General features: G+C 40.2%; 1 protein-coding gene across 9 annotated transcripts in view; it reads right to left on the reverse strand.

The window, feature by feature from the left end:
* The window catches only part of ralgapa1 (Ral GTPase activating protein catalytic subunit alpha 1), a 71,106-nt gene that overhangs the window by 33,417 nt on the left and 10,411 nt on the right, over nt 1-27,278 (reverse strand). For 4 of the 9 annotated variants that reach the window (XM_077620323.1, XM_077620322.1, XM_077620324.1 and 1 more), the window contains exons 13-39: nt 27,096-27,244; nt 26,756-26,879; nt 26,087-26,233; nt 25,517-25,607; nt 24,582-24,746; nt 21,925-22,071; nt 19,430-21,220; nt 15,812-15,936; nt 15,067-15,301; nt 13,771-13,938; nt 13,462-13,632; nt 13,193-13,386; nt 13,020-13,118; nt 12,475-12,630; nt 12,244-12,372; nt 11,052-11,177; nt 10,558-10,616; nt 10,261-10,369; nt 6,631-6,741; nt 6,467-6,535; nt 6,250-6,387; nt 5,987-6,170; nt 4,360-4,478; nt 3,808-3,927; nt 3,013-3,610; nt 2,792-2,907; nt 2,318-2,442 (exon numbers count right to left, since the gene is read on the reverse strand). In XM_077620323.1, the coding sequence (XP_077476449.1) occupies nt 2,318-2,442; nt 2,792-2,907; nt 3,013-3,610; nt 3,808-3,927; nt 4,360-4,478; nt 5,987-6,170; nt 6,250-6,387; nt 6,467-6,535; nt 6,631-6,741; nt 10,261-10,369; nt 10,558-10,616; nt 11,052-11,177; nt 12,244-12,372; nt 12,475-12,630; nt 13,020-13,118; nt 13,193-13,386; nt 13,462-13,632; nt 13,771-13,938; nt 15,067-15,301; nt 15,812-15,936; nt 19,430-21,220; nt 21,925-22,071; nt 24,582-24,746; nt 25,517-25,607; nt 26,087-26,233; nt 26,756-26,879; nt 27,096-27,244 (5,765 nt within the window). The remainder of the gene's footprint in view (nt 1-2,317; nt 2,443-2,791; nt 2,908-3,012; nt 3,611-3,807; nt 3,928-4,359; nt 4,479-5,986; nt 6,171-6,249; nt 6,388-6,466; nt 6,536-6,630; nt 6,742-10,260; nt 10,370-10,557; nt 10,617-11,051; nt 11,178-12,243; nt 12,373-12,474; nt 12,631-13,019; nt 13,119-13,192; nt 13,387-13,461; nt 13,633-13,770; nt 13,939-15,066; nt 15,302-15,811; nt 15,937-19,429; nt 21,221-21,924; nt 22,072-24,581; nt 24,747-25,516; nt 25,608-26,086; nt 26,234-26,755; nt 26,880-27,095; nt 27,245-27,278) is intronic. The other 5 variants (XM_077620327.1, XM_077620331.1, XM_077620329.1 and 2 more) reach the window with 3 other exon arrangements.

Here is a 27,278-nt window from a genome sequence, read left to right on the forward strand (position 1 = left end):
ATAAGATGAAACAGGGATCGTTTAAAATGTCCTGCGACGACCAGCCAATTTCAGCAGCACTGATCTCAAACCAGGACTGAGGGCTTGAAATGGACTCATAATGACACATCATTCATTTCACTTCGAGAGAAAGTGAGAAAAAAGGAAAAGCAAGAGAAAGAGTGAAAGCAAAGAGCCAGCAATTTGCTCTTTATTAAACTGATATGTGGTAATGGCCTCATTCACTGCTCTCAAAGACTCCATTTACACTTTGGATTATTGAAAAAAAAATCGCATAAAAAGAAACTGAAAGAAGAATGTCAGTATCTCACTGTCAGCCAGTAATATCATACAAAAACATGCTACCTGGAAAATAAATGATGAAGAAAAAAATTATATTATTGTTCCAATCTACTGTAGATCCAGCTTTTCAAGCACCTAAATTATTTAAACTCAACTTCTTCCTTTTGTTACATTTCCATGGATTTTATGCATCCTGTTTTCAGTTTGTTTTTCACCCTCTCCATTCTCATCTTCGAGTACCACCCTTTATTCTAGCTCCAGATGGGTTGATTTTGATCAATGGCCTGCTAGGCTCATTACGACACTTCTACCCGCCCCCCCTCCATACACTCACACACATGCGTTAAGAAGTGTTTTGTGCTAGCTGAATGCAGACGGTGTAATTCTCTGGATAAAGAGCAATGAGGATCCATTAGCGGGCTAGACACATTTATACCCATACTTTAACATTGTGTAGTTAAGCCCATAGTCATTGAGAAGAAAAACTGATGTGCCACTTGAAATCAGAAAATAAAGGACATGGACCTTAATTAGAGCAGTGCATAATTCAGATTTTTTTTTGCTGCCTGAAACTTTGGCAAGGAAGAATATAGAGAAACAAATACAAGCTTTCTCTGTACAGCATAGAATAATATCTCTAGTCCTATTGAACGGTAGTAAAAGAAACAGAGTTGTCACAAGGCCATAACTCATGACAACCAACAATGATAGTAGGCATTCCAGTCCGACAACATTTGTGTTATACATTTCTAAATCCTAAAATGATTTTGGAATTGTACAAAACAGAGTTTCAACTATTTTTTCAATAATCTAGGTCAGTGGTGTCAGACTCGGGTTGGTTCGCGGGCCGCGTTAACGTCAACTCGATTTCATGTGGGCCGGACCATTTTAGATATAATATTAAAAAAAAAATTATAAATGGATTAAAAGAACTGGATTAAAAGCCACGAATATTCCGTTTTTTATAGATCTAAAACAATGTTCATTTTAGCTTTTTTTAAATATATTTTTAGATTTTACAAAATGATTTTTGAACTAAAAACACAGAAAAAAATGATTAAAAAATGACAATTATTGATTTAAAAGGGGGAAAACCAGGAAATGTAATATACCTCTATACTCTTCATTTTAATTTGATGCTAAAACAGAAAGTCGGCACTCATGATTTACTTTCCCGGGCCACACAAAATGATGCGGCGGGCCAGATTTGGGCCCCGGGCCGCCACTTAGACACATGTGATCTAGGTGATTAGGTTCCAATAGAACTATACTCAGTGCAAGCCAGGTTATTCATTCATTCATTTTACAAACCACTTAAACCTCATAAGGGGTGCTGGAGCCTATCCCAGCTAACTGTAGGCACCAGGCGAGGGACATCCTGAATTGGTGGCCAGCCAATCACAGGCCACAAGGATACGGGAAACCCCTCACACTCACACTCATACCTGGGGGCAATTCAGAGTGTTCAACCAGCCTACAATGCATGTTTTTAGGATGTGAGAGGAAACCGGAGTAGTTGTACGAGGAGAACATGCAAACTTCACAAAGTGAGACTTGACCTGGGATCGAACCCTCGACCCCAGAACTGTGGGTCGATGCACTACCACTAAACACCTGGGCGGCCATAAATCAGTTAAATTAGCAAAAAATATTATTTTAGGTCGCATGTTGCTTTACATAAAGACTTAAGCCCTCACACCAACTTAGTTGGCAAAAGGCACAGGAAAGAATACTGTGTTTAATTTTCTATTGGTAAAGTTTCTTAATTGTTTAAATAAAAACAACAACTTTGCTAAGTCCTTAGCTGCAGAAATAATCTTTTTGTAATAAAAACAGGATTTCATTTTTTCTCCTTTCTAACAGCAGAGAAGAACATTCAAATATATTTGCCGGGATTTATTATACTGAGATTTGGATATACATAAAAACTTGGTCGATTTTCTTTTTCATGACAGTTATTTATACTGTGTTTTGTCTTTTCCTCTAATTGTGCCAAGATTAAGCTCACTTCTTCAAAGTCATCCAGCAACCTCACCTCTTTTCCCATGAGTTTAGTCCCAGTATGTTGATGAGTAGTCTGCAGTAGTAAAAGGCTGACTGAGGTGTCTGAGTATCTGGTTTGCTGTGTTTCACTGCTCTCATATTCAACTCCTCACCTCTCTGAAACAGAAGAAATTCCAGACACTTGAGAAGAAAAATATAAACCACGCTGATAGTGTGTTCTTCGGAGATAAGATTAGAGGCCATGCAAATGTGTGAGGTGACCAAAAAGGAGGGCTCCCTTTTTGTAAAATTAAAAAGGCCAAATCTACTAGATTTAAAAAAAAAAGTGTCAGTCTCGGTCTGTACTATATCATAAACAAGAGGTTGAAATGTTCAATGCAAATGAGATAGGAACAGAATATTGTTTTCCTACATCGTATGTTATGTCATCTGAAATCCAATTGTTAAAAACTAACCAGCCAACCCCAGTAATTGATTTTCCCATGATTGTATGAAAATAACGCACATGAAGGACAAACTCTTGCTCTGCTGCACTTTGCTTCAAAATAGCATTGATGACATCGTTCTCCTGCTTCTCTGAAACACAAGCTGGAGGCGGGACTGGGATATTTAGGGGCGTTCCTGTGAAGATAATCACTAAAGTTAAGCTATGCATTTCAACTAAGTTTTGTATGTGTTATCCTAAGTGGCCTCGTTTTAAATAATTCCAAAGTGTTTTTTGTGTACCGGCTCTCTGTAGACACTCAGGGCTTGAGTATCCAAGGTACTGCAGCATTTCATCCAGAGCATCATCTCCATCTGTTAGTGTATTCCATGCTGGAACCACTTCCCGACATACTCGTTTTGCCAGTGGTGGTGATAGAAGTTGCTCAAAGCCTGTATCGACCGTGTTCACATTTTGTTCCTTGCTCCCCTCCACCTCTTTCTTCTCTTCTCCTTCTCCTAGCCCTGGTTGTTGTCGCATAGTTTCTTCATCTGCGACGTGGCTCACGTCTTGGTCCTCATCCATATCTCCCTCCAGCTCGGGAGTCTGTGCATCGATTGCACTTCCTCCGTCGTCTGATTCCTGGCTGTCTTCTCTCCGCTCCTCTGTGATCTTTTGGGGTGGGGTATGTAGATGGAGATTAACACTATGAGGGGTTTGATTGTGTGTCAATATTGTGTGTGCAGGGCTGCTTGGGGAGCATGGTGGAGGCCCATAGAGTACAGCAGAATCCCAGGAGTGTTTTCCGGCTGCATCCCGAATAATAACACGAACACAAGCAGGGGCAGAGGACAGACCAGCTGTCATTCCACCTCCCGGTACACCAGACTCTGACCGAATCTAGGAAATGCAGAGATAAGATTAAATAGTAATTACAAAATGCAAAAAAAAAAAACTCTCAGTGGACCAGATACTAGTAGTTTCCTTGCCATCCTATATTGGGCTTGCGTTGAATTAAAACATCTCGGAAAGCATCATTAGAGCAGATAAACTATATTTACATTGCTAGTACCTTAACATTGAGGGAAAAGAGTCACCTGTAGCACTGAGAGCAGTGTAGAGCCATTCAACGACAGGAACTGTAGATTTGGTGAGTGAAAAAGCTCAGGGCCAAGATCTGCACTCTCACAGTAAGGGTTGTCCTGGTTCTCACATACCTAGTAAGAAAACAAAGAACTGTATTTCACAGAACCCCCCCAAAAAATGTAGGTGTACCTTTTCATTAGGCAAAGGTTATATTGTCTGACTGTTAGTGTTCAAAATAAATCAAGAATGAATAAAGGGATTATTATCAAACTTGCTAGTGGACTTCCTGTGTGTGGCTTCAGTTTTTTTTACCTAGGTCTACAATGTCGTGTGTCTTGTGTCTGTCTTGCTACTGCAACCAAGAAATTTCCCGAATACGGGATGAAATAAAGTTCTAATCTAATCTAATCTAAAATAGGTTTGTAATACAAAACAGAACTTTGGCCATTCGCTGCAGTCGTCCCCGTCCAAAGTTTGAAGTTATTGAGGCTTCAGAATATGCAAATACAATTGTCAAATCATAAATGTGTGCAGTGTTAGAAAGCCTATGTTATTAACAGTACCTGGCTGGAGAGTGTAGCAGGTCCGCCAGACATTGGGTAATGCCCTAGATGGTTGACAAGATGGGTGATAACAGTCCTGGCTGCAATGGACACCAGACCCTGTTGGATACGACTACGGACTACAGAAAGAAGACAAAAAGAAGAGCACAAGAAAAGAGAGAAAGAAGAGTAAGGATCAACACATTAAAGATTTCATGTGTGGGGGAGATGTCGATACTACGAGATATCTACATTTTAGTTGTTGTTTTCATGTCCTCTGAGAGAATGCTGTGCTATAAACAGAAATCTGTTGTGAATAATATGACACACTAGTCATTTTTTGTGTACATTGACTAGCAAAACTTTAGAATTTATTCCAACAGACATTGTGGATCAATACATAGCCACCCCCATGCTGGTAAGCAGCCAATGCTATCGCACACTGAGCTGCAAGAGGATCTTACCAAATTAAGATAATTATAAATGCATGCACAAACACACAGGTAGGAAAAGAAAAAGAAGATAACAAAATATTTGAAGTGAAGACAAACTGGCATTGCAGTCATAAGACTCAATGCTTTGTCCTGGAGGGCCACAGCAGGGGACCGACCGCACTTACACTTGGACATACAAAAGTGTCTGTACATGCGCATCTAACCCTTCACTCTTTTATAATTGGCACTGCCATGGTGACGGTGGGTCAATTTCTCCAAGCTCTATGAGTCAGTAAGACACTTTAATGTTTGGACAAAATATAAGCCGGACTACAGTGGAGATTTGTGCCATTTGAAATAAAGATAAGCATTTGGCAGAGTTTAAGAATCAGCCATAAACACACATATGGTACATATTTAAACAAATTTTATACCAATGAGTGTTGCATCTTTATAAATGCTGGTACCGGTAGAGCACTGAAATGCCATAATCGGTATGGGGAGTACTAAGAAATGATGGCTGATGGTGTGTAATATGTACTTAGCAAGATATAATTCTAAACCAGTCATGAATCTACCCAAAATAGCAGCGTGGTGTCCAGTCATTCTTCTGCTATCAATTTCAATTAGTTTATTACTAGTAGTCATTAAAGCTATTTGAAGTGGGAGAGTACCAGGTTTGTTCATTCGCTGCCAGGCCTACCACATCAAATGGATTTAACGCCTAGCGCAGTCAATGACAATGAGTTAGTGTCGGACCAAGCCATGATAGAAAATATTTTTGCAGTCAAATGAGTAATCCAATATTAAAAAGATGAAGACTTGTTTAGTTTTTATTTTAAAAGGTGGTAATGGTGCAGTTTTAGCATTGGCCAATACCATAAAGCCGAGTGTCAGAATCAGTGTCATAAGAAAAAAAATGGTATAGGTGCCACATTAATAATAATGGAAGATTGTTGTTCTGTCTAATCACCGTCTTGCTACTGTCACAATGAAATTTCCCGAATACGGGATGAATAAAGTTATCCAATCCAATCCAATCCAATCCAATGATCACAAAGTAGCCCCAAAAGCAGTTTTATCTTGACAGACTCAGATCTTACACGCACAAGCTATACTAACTCAAATATATACAATTTTTTTCTGCTGGTTTCAGTCACTCATTCTGACCCAAACAATTCAAACAAATATCTACTTGAAATGTAATAAAATACCTTCTGTTACAGGCTGCAGTTTGCTGGAGCGTTCAGATTCTGGACTGTGCAGCGGTTCAGGCTCCCTAAGGCTTTCCAATGGCAAAAATGGATCATAGTCTGAACTTGACAAATCTGACAGTTGCAGCGGGAAATACTTGGGGCTGCTGAAAGACTGGGCTCCATAGACACAGCCATGCAAGACCTGAAGAAACACAAGAAGAAAAAACTTCTGAAAAATCCCAACTTGTACTTTTTGTAAAGATATTTTATCAAAAGTAGACCTTATAAATGCAGCTGAGCAGGGTCTTCAGAGGCTGATCCTTATCTGGGGGACTTCGTGTTCGAACAGGTTCAAGTAGTGTCTTTGGAGGGAGAGCCATCACCCAGTCCAAAAGACACAACAAAAGCGATACGACCAGCTGCAGCACATGTGCGTAAAAGGTTATACTCTCAATGTTAAAAAAGCAAAATACAAATGATTGCATACTGTGCGTGTACCCTCTTGTCCAGTTCATGAGGAGAGGACTCAGTAGTAGGTAGCAAGTGTGTAATGGTGGCAATCAAAATCTAGGAAAGAACAACATCAGAGCAATTTGGATACATAAATACTGTACATAAAATTTACAGAATTTACAATCTGAATAATAATCAATTTGTCCTACCTCCACGATCTTTTTTGGAGTGTCAACTGGAAATTTCTGAAGATGATCCACATAACTGATCAAAAGGTGAAGGATGTCTGATGCCACGAGTGCCACATTCTTATTTGGGTACTGGGGAGAACACCAAGGTTCGTGTAAGCATAATTAGTGGAGTTGTGTTTAAGAAATTAGATTAACAATGTTATTATATGTTAATTTGCCTCATGGTCTCTCAATGAAAAGTGATGATAAGCAACTGGAGTAGAAGCCTGTCTTGGACCTGTAACTGATGTGATTGCTTTTCATGAGAAGACTCTTCGACAGACAATTATATTCACCTTCTGCCGACTTTCTGCTGGATTTTAGGTCTATTTACTAAATAACCCTAAAATTAAATTGGTCCTAAGAGATCAGGAACAATACGGGACCGGATTGCAGCCTCACCATGGAAATTGTGGTTCTAATTGCCAAGCTGAAGAGCTATTCCAGTGTGTTTTGCGGCTGGTTGGCTAAGTTTGGGTCAATTAAGGGTCTGGTTATGAGTACCATTATCTCTATCACTGTCTGCTGCCATACTGATCATTTTTGGGTGTTGTTGTATTCCTTATTACATCCTCGTTGAATAAGCTCATCTCAACAGCTCTTGAATCACTCTGATCCGTCAATAAAGCAAATTTTTTATTGATTTATATTAAGAATTGGATGTTTATTTACTGAAAGGTAAGTAAACATTTTGGTTTTAGATATGGATTTAGAAATGCTTTCTAAATGTTTCATGCCTAGATTCTCGAACATTCACAAAATGTGTATTCATGACTGAGTACTTAAATTTGAAAGAAATTACTATTCATGATGTCTTGAGCATAAATGTTCAGAAGGAGGGAAATGTTGGCGTGATTGTGGACGCATTTACGCTTTTCTAGCAGCAGATTAGGAAGATTCTGTGTAGTTAGTTATTCTTTATTTTGGGCTTTGAAGCCTTCATGTATTCTAGTTAATTTGCCTCCTTTTCCCCCACCTTTGCCTTCCTCTGCCATTTTCTTGTCACCTCCAGGTCTCTCAATAATAGGTGTTGATAAGCAACTGATGGGGAGAAGGCTCTCAGGGTCCTGTTAATGATGTCATTATTTGTCTAACAAAGTATATTCACCTTATTTCTATATTTTGCCAGATGTTAAGTGTATTTACTAAATAATCCTGACAATATACTCACTACAGGAAGACTGGGACATGAGTACAGTCATTATCAAGTGATCCATAAAACCAGTCAATGAGTCAAAGGTTCAAATTAGGAAAAATGGTATTAAGATTAATGGTCCTGAAGAAAAAAATATTGCAATAACAACATCTATTAAAGTCAGCGCATAGACTCCAAATGGGATTATGATTTACAAAAGAAAAATCCTTCTAGATCAAAGGATACACTCAGATGAGAAATAAAGCAAGTGGCAGTGGATGGAAAAATGACAATCCCTCAAGCATTTTATGTGTGTGATTGTGTGTGATAATGTGGGCATGTCACAGAGCCCATGGCTGGTTCGACTGGCTGCCGGTACGAAGGCAAAAGTAGACAAGATGTGCGCGTGCGATAGCATAAGTGCGTTTGTAACAGAGCTTGCAGCGTCCCCCCTGGATGGACCTCCTATCGGAAGAAAGACCAAACATATTGACAGTGCAGGGTTTGTTCCCAGGAGTCCGTGAATGCAAGTGTGTTTGCCACTACTGGCTCGATTAGGCTATTGGCTGCCGATACACGAGCTAGGGATTCCAAGGTGGAAAAGGTATGCGTGTGCGTGTGTGTCTATGTGTGCTTGAGTCCACTTGGCTATGGATGACACGATACAATTTGGACAGCATCTCTCTGATGCACAGGCCTCCCAGTGTGGTGGTCTGAAACAGACCAAGTCTCAGATGGTCTGAGGCAGGTTCACCAACCAACATCTTTTCCAGAAACATTTTCCATCATACCTTGGCTTCATCCAGGCTACAATGTTAAATCCACAGACAACCCAGCTGTTCTGTTTGCAGCCAGAGCTTTGGTGCAATTCAATGACCTTCACTTTGGTTTTCATACATTCATACATTAGAATATGCAACACTTAAAATCCAATTACTTGTGTCTGTAACCAATTATTACAAAAAACACCACCCTCCGGTGCCTTTTGAGAACATTTCATGAACACGTGCATATGAAAATTACATTGCAGAGCATTAAATATTATTCTCTAACCCCTCCTGAGTTCTGATATTTTATGCAGTTTGATGCAATTTTGAATCCTCAAGCCAAGCAATCAGTGTCAAAGTTCATATAAGACACTGAATGCAGCAAGAACCAAATTATGAGCACATTGACTGTGCTAGACATTCAATTCATTTAAAGTAGGAGGGTTAGTAGTGAATGAAAAAACATTCATTCCCTGCCACTCTCCTTTTTCAGATGGATGGGCTGGTGATAAACTCATTTAAATTCACAGCAGAAGGAAGAAAACAACCATGATTGGAGAAGTATCAGCCAAGACATCATTAAGGTCAGACACTTGCCCTCACGAGAATGTTTCATGTCTTATTACCTTACCCACGACAAGTTTGCTTGTTGCCCAGAGTCATCAAGAAGCAAATACCTAGCTTAGCTCTGTGTCTGAGTTTTTTGAGTGCCAAAATTGACTTTATATTATATACAAGCAGAAGCCCACGTGCTTGGGCGACAAAGCCTCTCCACTTCCAAAGCAGCTGTGGCGGCAGTTTCTCATGGTGCCTCCACTTATGTCCTCTCCGTATTGAGGTTGATACGGAACAAAATTGCCGCCGGGCCGACATTCCTTATTGGAGGTGACTAGAAGAATACCGAAATGTTTCCCAAGTGGATCCAGCAATAACGACAAAGTAGTTGATTCGCATAATCCCTAACCTAACCCTTAGCCCCCACAAAACGAAATATAAGGACGCAAGTGTGCGAACCACGCAAGCACACATTTGACCAATTGATTTTCAAGGTGAGCAGTAAGAACCGGGCAAATGCGTGCCCAAGTGTGTGCGTAAACGCGCGTCCGTATATTTCGTTTTAAGGGGACAGTGTGGGGACGTCCTAACCAAGTTAAAATCTTGAGGCAACCAGTAAAATTTCACTGAAAAGTTTGAAATGAAGCAGAATTGACCAATCAGACGCCTTCGCGCCTTACCGCTCGCCAGTGTCTTCTGCTGAGAGGGGGGGGGGGCAAAAGGCGCCTACGCCAAATGTCAGAGGACTTGTCATTTCTAAATACATATTGACATTGATTTTCTTAGGTCCTAACTTGCTGGATTTTTTTTCAAATTTGTTTTGCCATAGTTGGATTTACCACAGTAAGTGGTTAGTGCAACCGTCTCTTGTGCACGTCTGCGATGCAATTGATGAACCCTTCCCGTTTCTCCTCATATTGATTTAAAAAAAAAAAACTGGGGCCCAAATTCAATTCAATGGAGCACGGTAACATCCTAGATCCGTACATTTGCAATTGTTTGTTCGGAACCGCATTCAAATCAGATTTGTCCGATGTTAATGGACAAACACACTAACGCACACATTCTCAGAAATAGAAATATGTAAAGATTTCTACAAGATGGCTGGAATATTATTGACTGAATTAGAGTAAAAAGCAAATGTTTACTAACCTTTAGAGTAACACCGATGACATTAAGAGCATCGTTAATTAGTGGATGTTGAGTCCCGTGAGCCAGCTCCTCAGACAGCCAAATGCCCAGACTGCACAAAGCTACACACCTGACAGATTCAAATAAAATAAAATTAAATAAAAATAATGACTAATTGTATCTCACTCATCTTGATGTCACAAATATGTGAAGTGAGATTATGCAAATTGCGATTTTCCCTCTTTTCAAAGCTTATTATCGGTTTGTTGTCCTGGTCTTGCTAACGTCTAATTAGCCTAAGAAAAGTCATGCGTTTACCTTGCAGGAGCCGAAGGTTCATCCCTGGCTGAGGTCAGTATAGTTTTGACAATGTGCTCCTGAAAAACAAAGAAGTATGTAATTGGTCTCAAGATCAGTTGATGTGCACTTAAAAACTTGATGATATGTTCATATTACATACACAAACACTTCCTGTCTCTTTGGAAATAATGGCTGCTTAGTGATTCAAAACATTTCTGCCTAGTACAGAAACATTAAGCAAGCCTGAGACACTGCCATGCATGACATTAAGTGTTCATAAAGCAACAACAACAACATTTTTTTTCCCTTTGACCGTTACAAAAATGATTCATAAAACATGAATTTGTTAAGTGTGACACAAGTGAAGAGAGGACATGCTCTGCAGTGGGTTTGTACGGACCTGGAGTGGCTGGAGTTTTTTGTTTGTTTGCTTAGTTTAGCTTAAATGTTTTGAATAAGTCTACTTTTTTGAGCACCAAAGAAAAAATCACTATGGATTACTGTCAATTTACCTTGACATCAGGGAATTTTGTAAGTGCGACATCAGCTGTGGTGGGGTGAAGGGCAGGAAGTTCCCCAAAGAAATTTGGAAAACAGACAAGAGATCCGAGAAGGATCTGGGCTTCTACTCTTGGAGCCTGAAAAGAATAAAGAAAATAATATTTTCACGTGAAAGTCGGGAAGAAGCAAGTCCAAATTAGATCTTTTTTTCCACAAAGCTATTTCTTTTCTTGTCTTGTCTTATTTCACAGATAATTGAGGTATTGATAATGTTAACTGTTCAAATCCAGGAAGGTCCACCTGTATGGAGTTTCCATGTTCTCACTGAGCATTCGTGGGTTTTCTCCGGGAACTCCGGTTTCCTCCCACATTTCAAAGACATGCATGGTAGGCTGATTGGACACTCTAAATTGTCCCTAGGTATGAGTGTGAGTGTGGGTGGGTCCCCCACCTCTGGCCCGAAGTCAGCCGGGATAGGCTCCAGCACCCCCCGCGACCCAAGTGAGGATAAAGCGGTTTAGAAAATGAGATGAGATAATATTACCTCTTTTTGACAATGCAATATTAACAGTTCAGTAAGCATGGCTCTTCATGAAGTTCTTGATATGCATCTGTTTTTGTTTTTTATTTGTTTTTTTAAAGAATTATTGTTAATTATTATTTCACACTGACTCCACACAATTGAGACATTTGTTCCAAAATAAGAGTGGCTCAAACTAGCTAGACAAATTGCCGGTGTACTTAATACATTCTGAGCCAATAAAGATGTTTTTTTTAGAATTTGAAGATGAGAGGATGTCACCCAGCTCTGACAAGGATCCATTGTATTTTATATTAAAACAAAAATAGAAGAGGTTTTAAAATATATTGTAGAAAATGGAAAAAAAAGCTCTGTGGTATTGATATCTTCTATTTTGGCATGAGCTGTACAATTCTAAAGAAACTATGTAAAGTGGTAGCTTCTTAACTCAATCGGTGCCATTAACAAAGACATCAAATGTATTTTAAGTGGCTGGTATTGAGTATGTTTTTCTGCCACTGACAGCGAAAGACGTTCAATCAAATTTGAGTGGGGGGCTGGATTGTTCTAATGATTGCTGCCAGCCATCACACGGTCAAAACGGGTTGGTTCGCTATCGCCGTCAATGGCAGCCAATGAGTTAAACTACATTGCGTGTATAAAACAACTTTCAATATGATTACATTTAATGATGAGCAAGAGGTTACTCGTGAAGCTGCGATGATAAAATCAAGAATCAACATTGTGGCTCCAGGAAGACCAATACTGATGAACCTGGGACTGCAATGCTTGATGATGGTGTTCACAATGTCCTAAATTGAGAAAAAACAGAGCCGTAGTCACACTATATTTGCTGGTCATTCATTTTAAATGCAAATTTGAATGAAGGCCAATTCAAATAGTAATTCTAGTACCTGGTCTTGGTGCAGCAGTCCTTGATGCATGATGTTGTAAAAGTGAGTAAGAAAGTCCGTGTTTGGTGACACATCTTGACGTCTTTTCATTATCCTGCAGATCAACTTATAGGCATGAAGCTTTCCCTGTTTGTAACGTTCAGTCAACATGGTGGCCTGGGTGAGAAGGCACGTATTTTTTACATTATCAGATTAGGGCAATTATATATGTGAGAGACATAAATCTGGTTATTGAGAATCGTAGCTACGGTGACAAGGCTATTGAATATAGGTATTTGTTACTATATAAAAAACTCATTTTCTAATTGTTTACTTTGCTATACTTCACTATCAATGGAAAGTTACTAAACACCTGCATGCACTAAATGACGCTGTCCCTGGAAACAATTCCTTATATGGTATCATGTCTATTATAAATTCAAAATACATTTTGGTGTAGTTGTCTCCACCTTTTACTCTGATCTCCTGGGCCCACGATGCGAGGAAAAGCCTGTTTTGTCTTTCTTTGTTGAACTATTTTTAGCCCACTTCTCAGTCCTACCTACCTTAAAGAGCCATGGAGTAAGGATTCTAAGAGGTGGGATCAAAACAGGTGGTGGTGGAGATGACTGGTTATCATGAGAAATTCCCAAATTATCTCTGATCTGTAGAAAAATGAAAACTGGATTAGAAATAGTTATTTTAGAGTGGTTTGTGACATTAGTGTCTCTTTACACACCTTTGCAAGGTTTTGCCAAAGCTCACACAGGTAGTCAAACACCTGAGCATGGATCTCTGGGTCTTTGATGCAATTCACATCCCCTAGGATACCCAGCATTCTCCGCCACATTACTGTCGCAACATCTGCATGCCATCCAATGAGGGAGCCACCTGCCATGACGCTGCAATCCTCCCCGGGGAATTCAGTGTTTTCTAAAATTAATCCAAATGACAATGGTCAATTTTGTTTCTGCTTTAAAAAAAGAAAACACAAAAAAAAAACATTACCTAGATCATCAGGAGTCTGAAGCACAGAATTGTGAAGTTTTTCATCCAGTTGCAAGTGTGTGTGTGAGTGACAGTGTGTACGTGTGGTGTGCTCCGCTGTTAATGTCGCCGGGGAGGGGGTCTGGGAACGAGAGCACCCGAGAGAATGCATGGGAGATGCACTCTCTGAACCTTGAAATAAAAAGCACAAATTAGCTTAGAATCATTTAAAAAAATATTTCCCCTAATGTAATAAAGTACAAAAACAGTTGACACAGATTTAAAAATACAATGTGTTTTAAAGAGCTTAACATAGTTTAATACACAAACCGGTGACAGTGACTGTGTGGCTAAGGCTACTGGTCTCAGAGTCAATATGAAGCGTTGTCAAACTTGCTACTTCATGTTCATCACAGGCAACACCACCTCCCATACTGTCCTGGTCCAACGAGCTTCCTCCATCTTCGCCGCCACAGAGTTCAGAATTAAACGCAAAATCTACACAATGGGAAAGTGGAATACACGTAAGTTTTCTCCTGTTTAAGCTTAAAAATACTGAAAATTAAGAAAACAGAGAGCAACTACACAGCCAAAATGTGGTGAGATATTGTTTACAGTACAGGTGTCAAAGTGGCGGCCCGGGGGCCAAATCTGGCCCGCTGCATCATTTTGTGCGGTCCAAGAAAGTAAATCATGAGTGCCGACTTTCTGTTTTAGGATCAAATTCAAATGATTATAGATGTACATTACATTTCCTGATTTTCCCCTTTTTAAAATCAATCATTGCAATATTTGCAATCCAATTTTATTTTGTAAGATCTAAAAAAATATATATAGATATTTTCCGCTTTCCACTTTAATATTGAACATAATTAAAAAATATATTTTGTTTCCATTTGAAATGAAAAACATTATTAAAAGAAATTTTCCATTTCTAAGAAAAAAAAGCTCAAATAAACATTGCTTTAGATCTATAAAAACTGACTATTTAGGGCTTTAGACCCAGTTCTTTTAATCCAATTAAAAAAAAAAATCCAAATATTGGATCTAAAATGGTCCGGCCCACATGAAATGTAGTTGACGTTAATGTAGCCCGCGAAGCAACCCAAGTTTGACACCCCTGCTTTACAGGTATAAACCAACAGCAAGAAATGCATGTTAACAATAACACAAAATTGAACAACGAAAAAAACACATCAATCTTACTACAAGTCTAGGATAATATTCAATATTGCGGCAATGTGGCCTCTAAAAACTGAGGCATATGATTTTGCTGACCCTAAGCTGTCAGATTTGATTGATTTAACATTCTCACTCACAATGTGAGCATCTTTGACGATCACAGACAACAGAAGGCTGCTGTTTTAGTTGTTTTGTGTATTCTTTGCATGATATAATGCCAATTATTTCACTGGCTGCCATTGAAAACGAAAGACAACCGATTCATTTTATCTCGGAAGAGGCGAATGAACTGTGCGTCTGGCATCGGTCAATGGGAGTCAATGAGTTCAATTTGGATGGAAACATACCATGATTTCATTCTCTGTATAGCCAAGCAAGGAGAAGAATTTTGAGGGAGCATTAGGTTGCTATATCATAGCTAGTCATTAAATGTTAAATACTCACTATCAAACTTGCATGTAGGGTATTGAAATGCATTAAACGAGTCAGATTGGCTGTCAGAACTGACAACATCTGAGCCACTGGCACTGGCAGGAGATGTCCACTCTGAAGGAACTCCAGGATCATCAATTGGTCTGAGGTCATCTGGAGGTCGAGATCCAGGACTCTGGGCAGCCTCTAATAACTCAGGCAGGTCTTGAGGAACTTCTAAACTACCTGGACTGCTGCCACGGCGCTCCTGTACAGAGAAGAAATCATGACAACTAAAGCAAAAAAAACTGTAATGGGGTATAAGAGAGATTTTTTTTTTTAGGTATTAAAAAAAACCTTTGAATATAAAAACTAAATGTGACACTTGTGTGCAATGTTCCCTCTAAGCTGCGCGCGTGCGCAATTGCGCACTACTCTCGTCTTCTCTGCGCACAGCAAATCATATGGAGCGCACAAAATAAAATCCCAATTTTTTTATTATTTTTTTAAAGCTGTGAGGCCGACGCGCGAAGCACTCATCCGCCGGGCCGCCCATTCATAGATATTAATCATTACATTTTATTATAACTAAATCATTTATGTGTAGTAGACATGCACCTGCTTATGGCAGGTGTGATACTGGTGTGTGCCCATAGTGAGTAATGATGATGATGTTGCTCACACCGGTACTCAGTGTGCTCAGGGAGGTTGTCTTTCTGCCCAGACAAACAAAAAATTAGAGGGAACATTGCTTGTGTGTACATGTTTGGGTACTGACCACTGTTCCTTTAGCTCTTAGCCTTTCCTGGATGAACTCATCCATCAAATCAGAGAAATTAGGATTGTTGTTTCCAATGTCAGTGGAGACTGGGCGTGCCTTCTGTTGCACCTCCTCTTTGTTGGCTACATACATAGAGAGAAATTGAATTTAAGCAGGGATAAACTGTGTAAACAATTAGATAAATACATAGCTAGCACTATCACAGTAATAAAAGCATAGTAAAATATGTGGAGTAATGTGGAGAATTATAAAATTGTTTTACTAACATTATAGTACTTCAATTAAAATGTGGAACTTTGTTGCGTATGAGCAATCTTAATGTAAATGTACGGGAGCCCTCGAGTAAGTGAATGACCAATTGTTAAAAAAAAGCCACGACACACCAGGCAAACCCACCAGAGAAGCAATGCACTTAAGTTAATACACAACACCATGCACAAAGAGCAAGATTACATAAAATAAATAAATCAGCAGCATACCAGTGGCCGGTAGAAGTTATCTTGCCATTAGATGCAATTATGAGTACATTGTTGACGGTAGCAGGCATGATTATTGCTTTCAACTGGTGAATCCCACATTTTTTTTCATACGTACATGGATTGAGATATTGGGAGACTAACATCGGTGAGCTAACTTATGTGGTTAAGGTCTTCCTATGATTTGTTTCTAAATACATGAAATATGTATAAAGGTGCGTGCAAACAGGTTGCAAAGAGAGTGAGCAATTTAGTACCGAATTGCTGAGTATTACTCTCCTCACTTGGCACGATTATTTTTGTGTAAGACAAAATAGAGTATCTACTAACGTCAATAAAAATGTGTTCCTGCCATGCTCCTCCCACAATAAAAAATTAACAATTTCGTCATACGCAGCTGGGTATGATGACAATTAGGCTTTTTGTCGAGTCAATGATGATGACAAAGCCCATGTCCGATTATTATTATTATTAACAAACCAGGGGCTATACAGCGCAAGAGCAAGTTCCTTATTCAGCTGGCTATCGAGCATCCATTTTCCACATCTAGTACAGGTAGTTGATTGACATTTGGTACTGGAGTAATTTGTTGATGTTGACAGTTTATAAGAACCGCGATAGACATCCAAACCATTTCTGCAAGGAGCAATCTTTCGATCACTGCCAGCCCCCCAGCCAAAATGGTTAGGGTGTTTATTGGCGTCAATGGCAGTGATACATCACTCCAAGCCAGCCAACCCAGTTGAAATGGATTTGATGTCTATGACTGTCATTGGCAGGGAATGAGTCAAGGGTCAACGTCAGTTTTAAACTAAAAAGATGGGGAATATTCTTCACAGACAAGATCAGGAAAAAAAACGGTACTATTGTGATTCAACGTCCTGAACAAAAAAAAACTTTAGGTAGGGGGAAATCAGCTGTATCAAAGGAAACACTATTAAAATTGTTTTCCACGTTCAATTAAATAAGAAAGTAGGCTATATGCGGCCCCTTGACCATAGTTTTCTCATCTCTGACAAATGGAATTGATCAAGTCACTGGATAAAATAAAATCTCCCTACATTGGACGACATTACAATGGCCAGAAAAATATAAATGAAAACCTAATAATATTACTGTTTCTTTCTTTTTTCTCTTTTTAAACTTGTCTGCCTTGTACAGAAAAAAATAGTCACACAGAATAGTGGAGTGAAATGCTTTTTTAAGAAAGTTTTCTGTCTAAGAGGGGAGTTACTGTAATTCTTTCATTGCTGTTTATGGTACTTGGCCGTTTGGTCGCCGGACTTTTGGTCGCCGGAAGGTATTGATAATTACCTTTTAAAATTGTTGCTCTAATTCCCTAAATACAAACTGTGAATTATTATTTAGTCATACTTCATGCCCTATTAATTATTAGGCTAAAGAAAAGCTCCAAATTTCCCGTACTTTTGTGTTTTGTTGGAGAACTTGTTAAGACCCTGACTGACGTAGCTTCTTAAAGGGACGACGCATGTACATACAAACTCTTATACACTCACACGTCCGCTCAGTGAAACTGCTCAGGGCCATTGTTGGCTTTTATTGATGCGTAGACCGTGTTGTTTTACCTTGTTTTGTTGCCGGTCTTTTGGTCGCCGGTCTTTTGGTCGCCCGTTGTTTGGGTCCGGGCGAGCAAAAGTCCGGCGACCAAAAATCCGGCGACCAATCGGCCGGTCACGGCTGTTTATAGCAGTGCTAAAATTTACAATCCTTCACTACACTATATGGACAGAATTGTTTATATACTTGCAGGAACGGAGAATAAAGTTGCGATAAAATCTAGCTGTTTATTTCCTCCTTAGGATTTTTTTTTCTTTTTAAACTATTAATCAAGGGTCAAAGTGACCCCCCCCCCAAAAAAACATCTAAACCTCTTGATCGACAGAATTATAAAATGTGTCTTAAATTTTGTCCATATAGTGAATGTAAACCATTTGACTAGTGTAACGTAATAAAGTTCCCAACTAAATTAAATATTAAAATATGGCCATGCAAATGTTAAGTGCAATTATGCTTTCGGTTTGAAGGGATGATTTTAAAACGCATAGAATCATCAGAAGCCACAGAATATAACAAAGTCAAAGGCCAAACAAACAGCCATATAAACAACTATAGCAAAAAGGGATTGAGGGGGAAAAGGTGAACTACTTCTATGTAGTATAAAAGAAACTTGTGGCATCATGCAGATGAGAAATTAAAATGTGGATAAATGCCTGGGAAAAATATTTGATACAAATTAGCAAAGTAATATGATATAAATTCAATTTGGACTTAAAGGTGACTTATATGAGTCACTGCACACTACACATATGCTACTATATATATAATTATATATAGTACTGCTATAAAGTATGCATTATCTTATCTCTAAGATTCATCAAAAAACTGTTATTTAGAAGTTGTTATGACAAGAGTAATAAAAATGTGCAGCTATAGTTTTGCGTGCCACATTATGAGGATGCCTGCAAACAAAGAGGTTTTGGCAGAAACTACAAATAATATTTGTGACAGCTTCATCATTTAATCCTCCCCTGACTAATTTTAGCAACAAAATATATTCTAAAAATGTAAACAATGACAAAGGTTGGAAGACTTAAAATGGAATTGTATGCTTTTTGAAAATTAAAAAATAAATGAAAAAGGTGGACTGTTGTTTCCTTCTGTGGAGCTGAGGCAATCTCGGAAGGAGGTGAAGGAGGCACGAGAAGGTAACATGCAATTTTATGGCGAGTGGGAGAGGAGGACGGGGTAGAAAGGAGGACATCAAAATCCCACAACCCTTAGAAAGAAGACAGCAAGAGGAGGAGGAGTAGGAGGAGGAGGAGAAGGCCCCTCAGATTGGGGAACAGTTGGGAAGTTATGGGAGAAGGAGGGGTTCTTCAATAGGTGGCAGGCTGGAGGAAGGGTTCACGTTCAAGTGGAAACACTTTCAGTCCAGCAGCAAGATGATGAGTTTCAGCCCAAAAGAAAATGTCATTCCATCATAACAAACCAGTTATAAACAGCCACAAAGGAAAAAATGCTTGTTGGTGTCTGGGTTTGTGAGTATTTGTCTATTCCACTGATGTTGTTGGACTGTTGTTGTGCCCGTTGTGACCACTTTGTCCACTGCGATCCTCACCTGCCGTGGAAGACTTTCGTCCAAAGTAGCCGAGGACATGGGAGTAGAGGTCTCTTAATGACGCATCCCCCATTGCAGCCCGCCCTTGCCGCTGTGGCGACGAGCCTTGGGATGACCCCTGACCTCGGGGACGGGGCTTGGTGGATAATGCGTGAACAACAGTCTTATACACACCACCGAGAAGAGCCCCTTGGTGGTGTCGGGAGACAGAGCTGCCGGGCTCCTGGGAGCGAGAGCGGGAAGCCCGAGAACGTAAAGCAGACCGTCCCAATCGCCCTCGCATTCCCGATGACAGGGCAGAAGTGCTTGGTAAGACGTCAAACTGTGTCTCATGCACAGAATTGGATCCAACATATGATCCTGGATGCTGTTTGTCCTTGTCCCCTGCTCCAGTGCCAATACCTGCCGTACTTTGAGCCACAGTGACATCCACTGCCAGTCTTTCATGGCCCATTACTTTGTGACCAATAGCAGTCACAGAGGCAAACTTACCTGTATTTCCTGCTCCCTGCTTCCCCCCTGTTCCTGTCCCTGTTCCAGACCGCTCACCAGCTGAGTGGCTATGTGTGTGAAAGTGACTGAGCCGACGCAGTCTTGCTTTCCAGTGGGCTTCTTTGGTCTCAAGGGGATTGTGGAACTGGACTGATTCAGTGGAAGGCCTGAAGCTAACATGGACACCACCAGAGTGATGCTTTTTGGCGTTACGGCTCATCTTGGGCTTGGCTGAATCTGAATGTTGGTGAGTACAAATTGTCTCACTGCTAGTTTCTGCTGCCTTAGGTTCTGGTTTCATTAAACAGGGCTTTTTGGTTGTGGCAATGTCTTTATCATCTCTTTTATCTCCTCCCATTTCCCTCCAGTTATCACATTTTCCTCCCCAATCTGCTCCTCCTGTGGTATTTCCTTCACCTTTTTCCTTCTCATCATTGTGTCCTTCAAAGCTCTCTTTCACACCAAACGTGGGCCATTGACACTGCATTTCAAGACATTCATAGATACTGCGCTGTTCTGCCTCAATCTCCTCTGTTGATTCAACACTACTGTGTTTAACTGAATTACTTACCTGCCTATCTTCCTTAGAAATCTGTTTGTCAACCACCTTCTGTGTTTCTCGCACGAATTCTGTTTCCCCAGTGGTTGAATCAGTTTTAAATGTCACTGAAGTTTGAACGTCATTTTCTAAAGGATGACCAGTTGCTAAGCTCACTGCCTCATTTTTCTCCATTGCTTTGTTGGTGAGATAGTCCCTAATTGAGGAGAACAAATCGTCCTCATTTGTTGCAGAGCCTACTTCATTCTCCGCTACATCATTCTCCTTATCGGCAGAAAAATTAAAGGCAGAATCCCAATCGCTTACCCAGTCGGAACTGGAACCTTGGCTTTGACAGCCAATGTGATCATACTCACTTACATCTTCTAGTCCCCCTGATGAAACAATACCATTGCGGAGTGAAAAAGGGGTAGGAGAGGAGGAGTGGAAAGGACATGGGGGTTGCGGAGCTGCATGGCTATTGTTTGCAAGTAAGGTGGTAGCAGTGGGGTGACAGGGTTTTATAATTGTACTGGGATCCCCCTGTGGGTCTTCACCTTTGACCCGCTCAGCGATAAAGGGCTCCATGATGTCAGAGGCACTGCTGCTCCTTGCAAGCGATGCAGGGGCCGGGTTATCCGGTTCACAGGCCCCACTCTGGAACACCTCTGAACAAGAAGTTGGAGGGTTCTCCTCGCTCTGGGAGGAGTGGCGCATTCGAGATGAGCGGGATGTCAGCGTGATTGGCGGGTCTTCGAGGTCTGTGAAAAGTGTTAATAGATTAGTGTATTTAATACTAAAAAAACAAAACTACAAAAATTGACACTGAAGATTTTCTTTAGTGAATTCAAATGTTTATAACCAGTAGATGTTCAAACCTTTTGAACTGGAAGGTCGACAGCAAACGTTCATTCATTTGCTGTCAACCCTCTCACTTCAATTGGATTGGATGTCTATGGCTGTCAAGAGTTGTCACTAAGTTAGAAATTCTTGAACTTGAATTCTTTCAATGAACAATCATTGCCAGCCCTCTCAATTGAATTTAATTGAATATATATTACCGCCAATGGCGGAAAATGGGTTAATAACCCGGCGAATCAAACCACTCTAAAAAAACTATTATTTTAGCTCCAAAGCAGTATCCCTCAAGTCACTGGTAGAAATCAACTAAAACATTCAATATATACAGATTACAACAACAACAAAATCTAATTTCACATAGGAACATGCACCATGTTCAGGCAGAATGAGGAGAGATGTCATTTGTAAACCAACAAAATCCTCTAAAATAGGTGGCGAAACAGGTGAAAAAGATGAAAAATATTACATGATTCTTCACAGACTGGGATCAGTTTGTAAAGGTGAGAAAATCTATACAAGCATATGTTCGTCAGTAAGATGTGTGAAGACCTCAGGCACACAGCAGGCATAAAGCAGGCAGACAGGAAGTGCAAAGAGAGTGTACCTGCCAGTTGGTCAGCGAGGGGGGGTAATAAAGGGTGGTGGTGGTGAAGGAGGACAGGAAGAGGCGGGGCCAGAGCAGGAGCACTCTTGGCACTGCGGATAAAGGCTGAGGACAGCAGAGAGTCCCCTGTAGAACAGCTACGCAGGGCTGAAGAGGAAGGACGAATAGTAGAAGAAATAACAACGAAACCGGTGAGGAAAGTTGAAAAGGTGCTTCAAAAAGTGGAAGTGTCGAAGGGGTGTGGTAAGATGAAGAAAAGAAATAGAAAAGAAAAAAGGGTGGAAAGTGAGATGAAGACAAAGGGAAGGTGAGGGGTACATAATAGCTGGTTTGAAAACCTTAGTACTAAATTATCTTCAAAAGAGGCCAGTATACTTTGAACATGCAGACACACCACATGGAATAGTGTCCCTAACTAGGGGCAGTTCTAGGAGGCGACCCTTGAGGAGGCCTGGGTCTGCAGCGCAAAGGGGGCCCACTTGGGTGAGTGGATGGGGCTAATGAAAGCATGTGTGATAATACAGACGCTCCCCTACTTACGAACATACGACTTACGAACAACGGTACATACGAACATGTCTGCAAATTGCGTTTATGTCGAAAAATGTTCGTAAGTTCGATTTTGTATTGCGCGCCTTTTTCCGAGTAGTGCTTCTTTCCGCCGCTAATACCGACGCCTGGCGCTGTGAGCGCTCAGCTCACCCAGCATCCACCTTCCTCTGCCCAGTTCGTTGCAGTGCGTAAGTTGCGTAAGTGCGTGACGTATCTCCAGTGCGCAAAGAACCTTTTTCATTTTTATCATGAAATATCTCGTGCAGCCATTATTCAATATGGTTGGTGAAAAGCGAAAGGCTTCTAGTGAGGGAGGTGCAAGGAAGAGGCAAGCCATTTCATTTGAAACGAGTGGCAATAATAACGAAGCTTGATGCGCGTGAGAGTGGTGAGCGTTGCACGGTCATACAACTTGAATCGTTCGACCGTCAGTACCATTTATAAACATAAAGATCGAGCAGCAGGACCCAAATATTGAACGTTGCACAAAGTTTGCAAATCAATTGAATGATGCCATACAGTGCTACCGCATCATTTATGATGAAAAAAAGAAGAAAACTGTGCAATCATCGTTAGATCGCTTCTTTCGGCCAGTTTCTAATACATAAATCTCTCTCTATATATACAGTACTGTACATATTCTCTCCATTTTATTAAATGTTTTTTTAGTACAAACCAATGTGTGTTACTTATACAAGCCTTAAACATACAAATGCACTTATATAAACCTTCAATATACTTATATAGGCCTTAGACATAAATTATAATACAAAATATAGCACTGAATCAACTTACAAACAAATTCAACTTATGAACAATTGCTCGGAACCTAACTCGTTCGTAAGTAGGGGAGCGTCTGTACACGGAGCTTCATTGGTGTGTTGAAGCAAGTCAACATATCACACCTGGCAAAATCCCCCGACCCCAATCAACCTAATGCAGTTAAGACACGTGACGTTCAGTGTGTAGTTGGAGCAATGGCACAGTTGTGGTAGCGGGTCTCGCTCTTTTTGATATACCAACCACCCCAAGCCAACCCCCCCAGCAAACTCTGAGGGCCTCAGGTCAGACACATCACATCTAGGCCCAGTTAAGATTTGTTCCGCCACTGTCCCTCACCCTGCAAGAAAGTGTTGGCATGCCTCTATCATCATAGAAAATCTCAACAAAATCCGACAAGAGCTGTTGGCAGGCCAGAGGCTAGTCAGTCATGTCCCAAAAATAATGTTGGAATTGAATTTGGCAGATTTCCGCAGCTGTGGTGCCCACTGGACTCACCTGCTAGGCATAGAACAAGACCACCAGAAAGTGCTCAGGAAACCTACAATGAGGGTCCAGTGCACTCACCTGCACCATTGTACTTACCAAACTTCCAAAAACAAATAAAAATTTGCTTAGTTAGGCTGGGGTTTACCCTTAATCCCACATTTCGGGGGTGGAAATAGAAATCATGCTGTTTAAACACCGGTGCATTGTTAGATGTGAATTATCCATTATGCAAGAGAAATCATAGGTGTTTAATGAATGAAATATTTGTAATTGTTTCATCGACATATCTCAGCTCTCATTTTCTGAACTGCTTTATCCTCACTAGGGTCGCGGGGAGCGATGGAGCCTATCCCAGCTGACTTCGGACCAGGAGGGGGGGGGGACACCCTGAATTGGTGGCCAGCCAATCACAGGGAACAACCATTCACGCTCACACTCATACCTAGAGGCAATTTAAGGTGTCCAATCAGCCTACCATGCATATCTTTGGAATGTGGGAGGAAACCGGAGTACCCATAGAAAACCCACGCAGGCCCGGGGAGAACATGCAAACTCCACACAGGAGGACCGACCTGGATTTGAACCCAGGTCCCCCACTGTCAGGCCGACGCGCTAACCACTCATCCGCTGGGCTGCCTCATGGACATATAATTATTCGGAAGTTATAATAACAGAGTTTCGCTGTTTTGTCATGTTCCGACATTTGTGTCGGCAGTTTAATGACACTTTGGGCGGGGCATGTTACATTTTTTTAAATTAAAGGTCTGGAAATCTCTGCAATTACTCTAAACACTACCAAAGTTTAGAACGAGGATGACCTCACACAAGGTACTCACCTACTGTCTTTTGGCGGACAATGCTTCGGGCCTTCTCAATACCTGGCGAACCAGCCGTAGTGGCGCTACGTTGTCTCATGGCAGCGGCCTGACCTGGTTGGTCTCTGCTCCAACCTTTAGAGAAGGAACGATCCACTATGTGGCGTTGGCCTTCTGAGCATATACCTGAAATATTGAGAGAGTATCACAAGTACATAATAGTACAATGTTTAACACTAGGTCAGGAAAATACAGTTAACAGTACCTAGTAGTAATAAAGTAAATTGCTGCAATGAGAAATGAGATTAGGCTAATAAAAAAAGAAAACAATTGAAATAATTTCAAAAAAGGAATTAAATTATACGAATATTTTAGATGAGCAACAAATAAATCCAAAAATGTTTTTCAAAAAGCTTCTTAAATGTCGAGATTAGGCTAATAAAAAAAGGAAACAATTGAAATAATTTCAAAAAAGGAATTACATTATATGAATATTTTAGATGAACAAGAAATAAATCCAAAAATGTTTTTCAAGAAGCTTCTTAAATGTCACCATACAATAAATTTGCCCCTGTCCACATAAGATTTAAAGAATGTGTACTCTTCTTGACAAAACTAATTCTAAGATTATCGGAATTAACCTGAAATGTTTGCAAAAGTGTAACTATGAATCTAAAACCAGTGAAATACACTGCAACTTCAACTGTCTCTAGATTTTGACCCTTTCTGAAATGTCCTAAAATGGCACAAGAACCCTATACAATATTAAAAAGGGTTTGGCGCCATCTTGATACAAATAAAAGTACATTCAAGTAAACGGTGATACTTTTTTTTGACTAAAGGCAAATGTAAAAATAGTCTTTTAGTGACATCTTGTGGCATCCATTTGTTATGAAAAAAATTAAGGTAGGTGTCTAGGCACACATTTTTATTAGTTGTTCCTTTGATAAACTAACCTTTTCCTTTGTGTTTCTTTTGTTTTTGCTCACTGAGCTTGTCGAGGGGTAGTTCGTTCAAATCAACGGTGTACAGGTTCCTGGCCAACACCTAGACCACAGGAAAACAAGCTTGAAATGTAGCACCAGCGTGAAAATGATGATATAACATAATAGCTTATGTTCAATGATTAGTCATTCATGTATTCATTTTCCGTACCACTTATCCTCAGAAGGGTCGTGGGGGGTGCCGGAGCCTATCCCAGCCAACTATAGGCACCGGGAACCCTGAATTGTTGGCCAATCAATTGCAGGGCAAGAGACGGACAACCATTCACGCTCACACTCACACCTAGGGGCAATTTAGAGTGTTCATCAAGCTTAAGATGCATGTTTTAGGGATGTGTGAGGAAACCGGTGTACCCGGAGAAAACCCACGCAAGCCCTGGGATGACATGCAATCTCCACACAGGAAGGTTCGAACTTGAACCCTCGTTTTCAGAACTGTGATGCTGATGCGCTAAATGAGCACTCCCCATCGGACCGCCTGTTCAATGATTAATCGGTAGGAAATCATTTTTTTTCTTTTACCTTTGTGAGAGTTTCCATTGTGAGAGACCATTCAGTTACCAATTCCTCCCAGGAGGTAAGAGAAGAAAGAACTGAGAGGAGATCATCCCATAGTTCCCGGCTTATGTAGACATTTAAATTTCCTTTAATCCAGGCTACAATCAATGTCTGTAAAAAGAGAGTTAACTATTGTCAAGATCGTCTTAGAAAAGAGGAATGTTGAATAAAAAAAAAAATACTAGATATGATTTTTGATACTGGATACATTTTTAAAAAGTAAAGGTTATTTATTTTATTGACTCTTTCAGTGCCGTTGATGATAATGCATGCTCTTAAAATCAAACAAAAAATATTTAAATAACCTTATTGCTAGTAGACATTCAATCCATTTTAAGTGGGAAGGTTGGCAGCAAATGAACCTTCATTCGCTGCTAAACCTCCCACTTCAGATGAATTGGATGTCTTGAGCTGTCCATGAAACGCAATGAGTTAAAAAGGAAAATGCAAAAATATCCTTCATTACTATCAACAGTAGTGCAAAATCATATTTACCCTATGACAATAACATTTCTGGTGACGTGTGGCCAATAAAATGAAATAAAAACAAGTAACAGTATACTATTCTCACCCCTAATATATGCCAACTATGGGCTCTCCCTTTGGTCTCCAGCAAGAATATGTATAAAATACCTGAAAGATTGGACCAGCCAGCCTTCCTGACAATGTGTTGTTCTTCTTTCCTTGAGGCATGATGGATGGAGGTCTCTTCATCACTGACTCTGTCACTCGCAATAAAACAAGTAAGATCTGCTCCCTACATCAAAGGGAGAATACATATGCATACATATATTTTTAAGCAGGGAAGCAATTAGGTGTGATGGATGCACACATTCTCCAGACATGTAATTTTACAAAATGAATAACGGTTATGTATTTATTCATGGATTTGTTTCCAAGGAACTCCTATTTCATTTACTTATTGCAAAAAAGCAAGTGAGGACAGTGTGTCCATCTTGTCTTGTGTCGTTACCATGTTTTCTGGTCCATCGTCTCATGCATGACAAGGCTGCGATAGATGTTTAATACTCGCTTGCACATGTCAACATGCTCCTCTAAAAGGAACTTGATATCGTTGGCTGGCTCCATTAAAAATACATTGGAGGAATGGGTAATAAATACCTACAATGATGAAACAAATGTAATAAGTGGATCC

This window comes from Stigmatopora argus, chromosome 15 (assembly GCF_051989625.1).
Source record: "Stigmatopora argus isolate UIUO_Sarg chromosome 15, RoL_Sarg_1.0, whole genome shotgun sequence".
Lineage (NCBI taxonomy): Eukaryota > Metazoa > Chordata > Actinopteri > Syngnathiformes > Syngnathidae > Stigmatopora > Stigmatopora argus.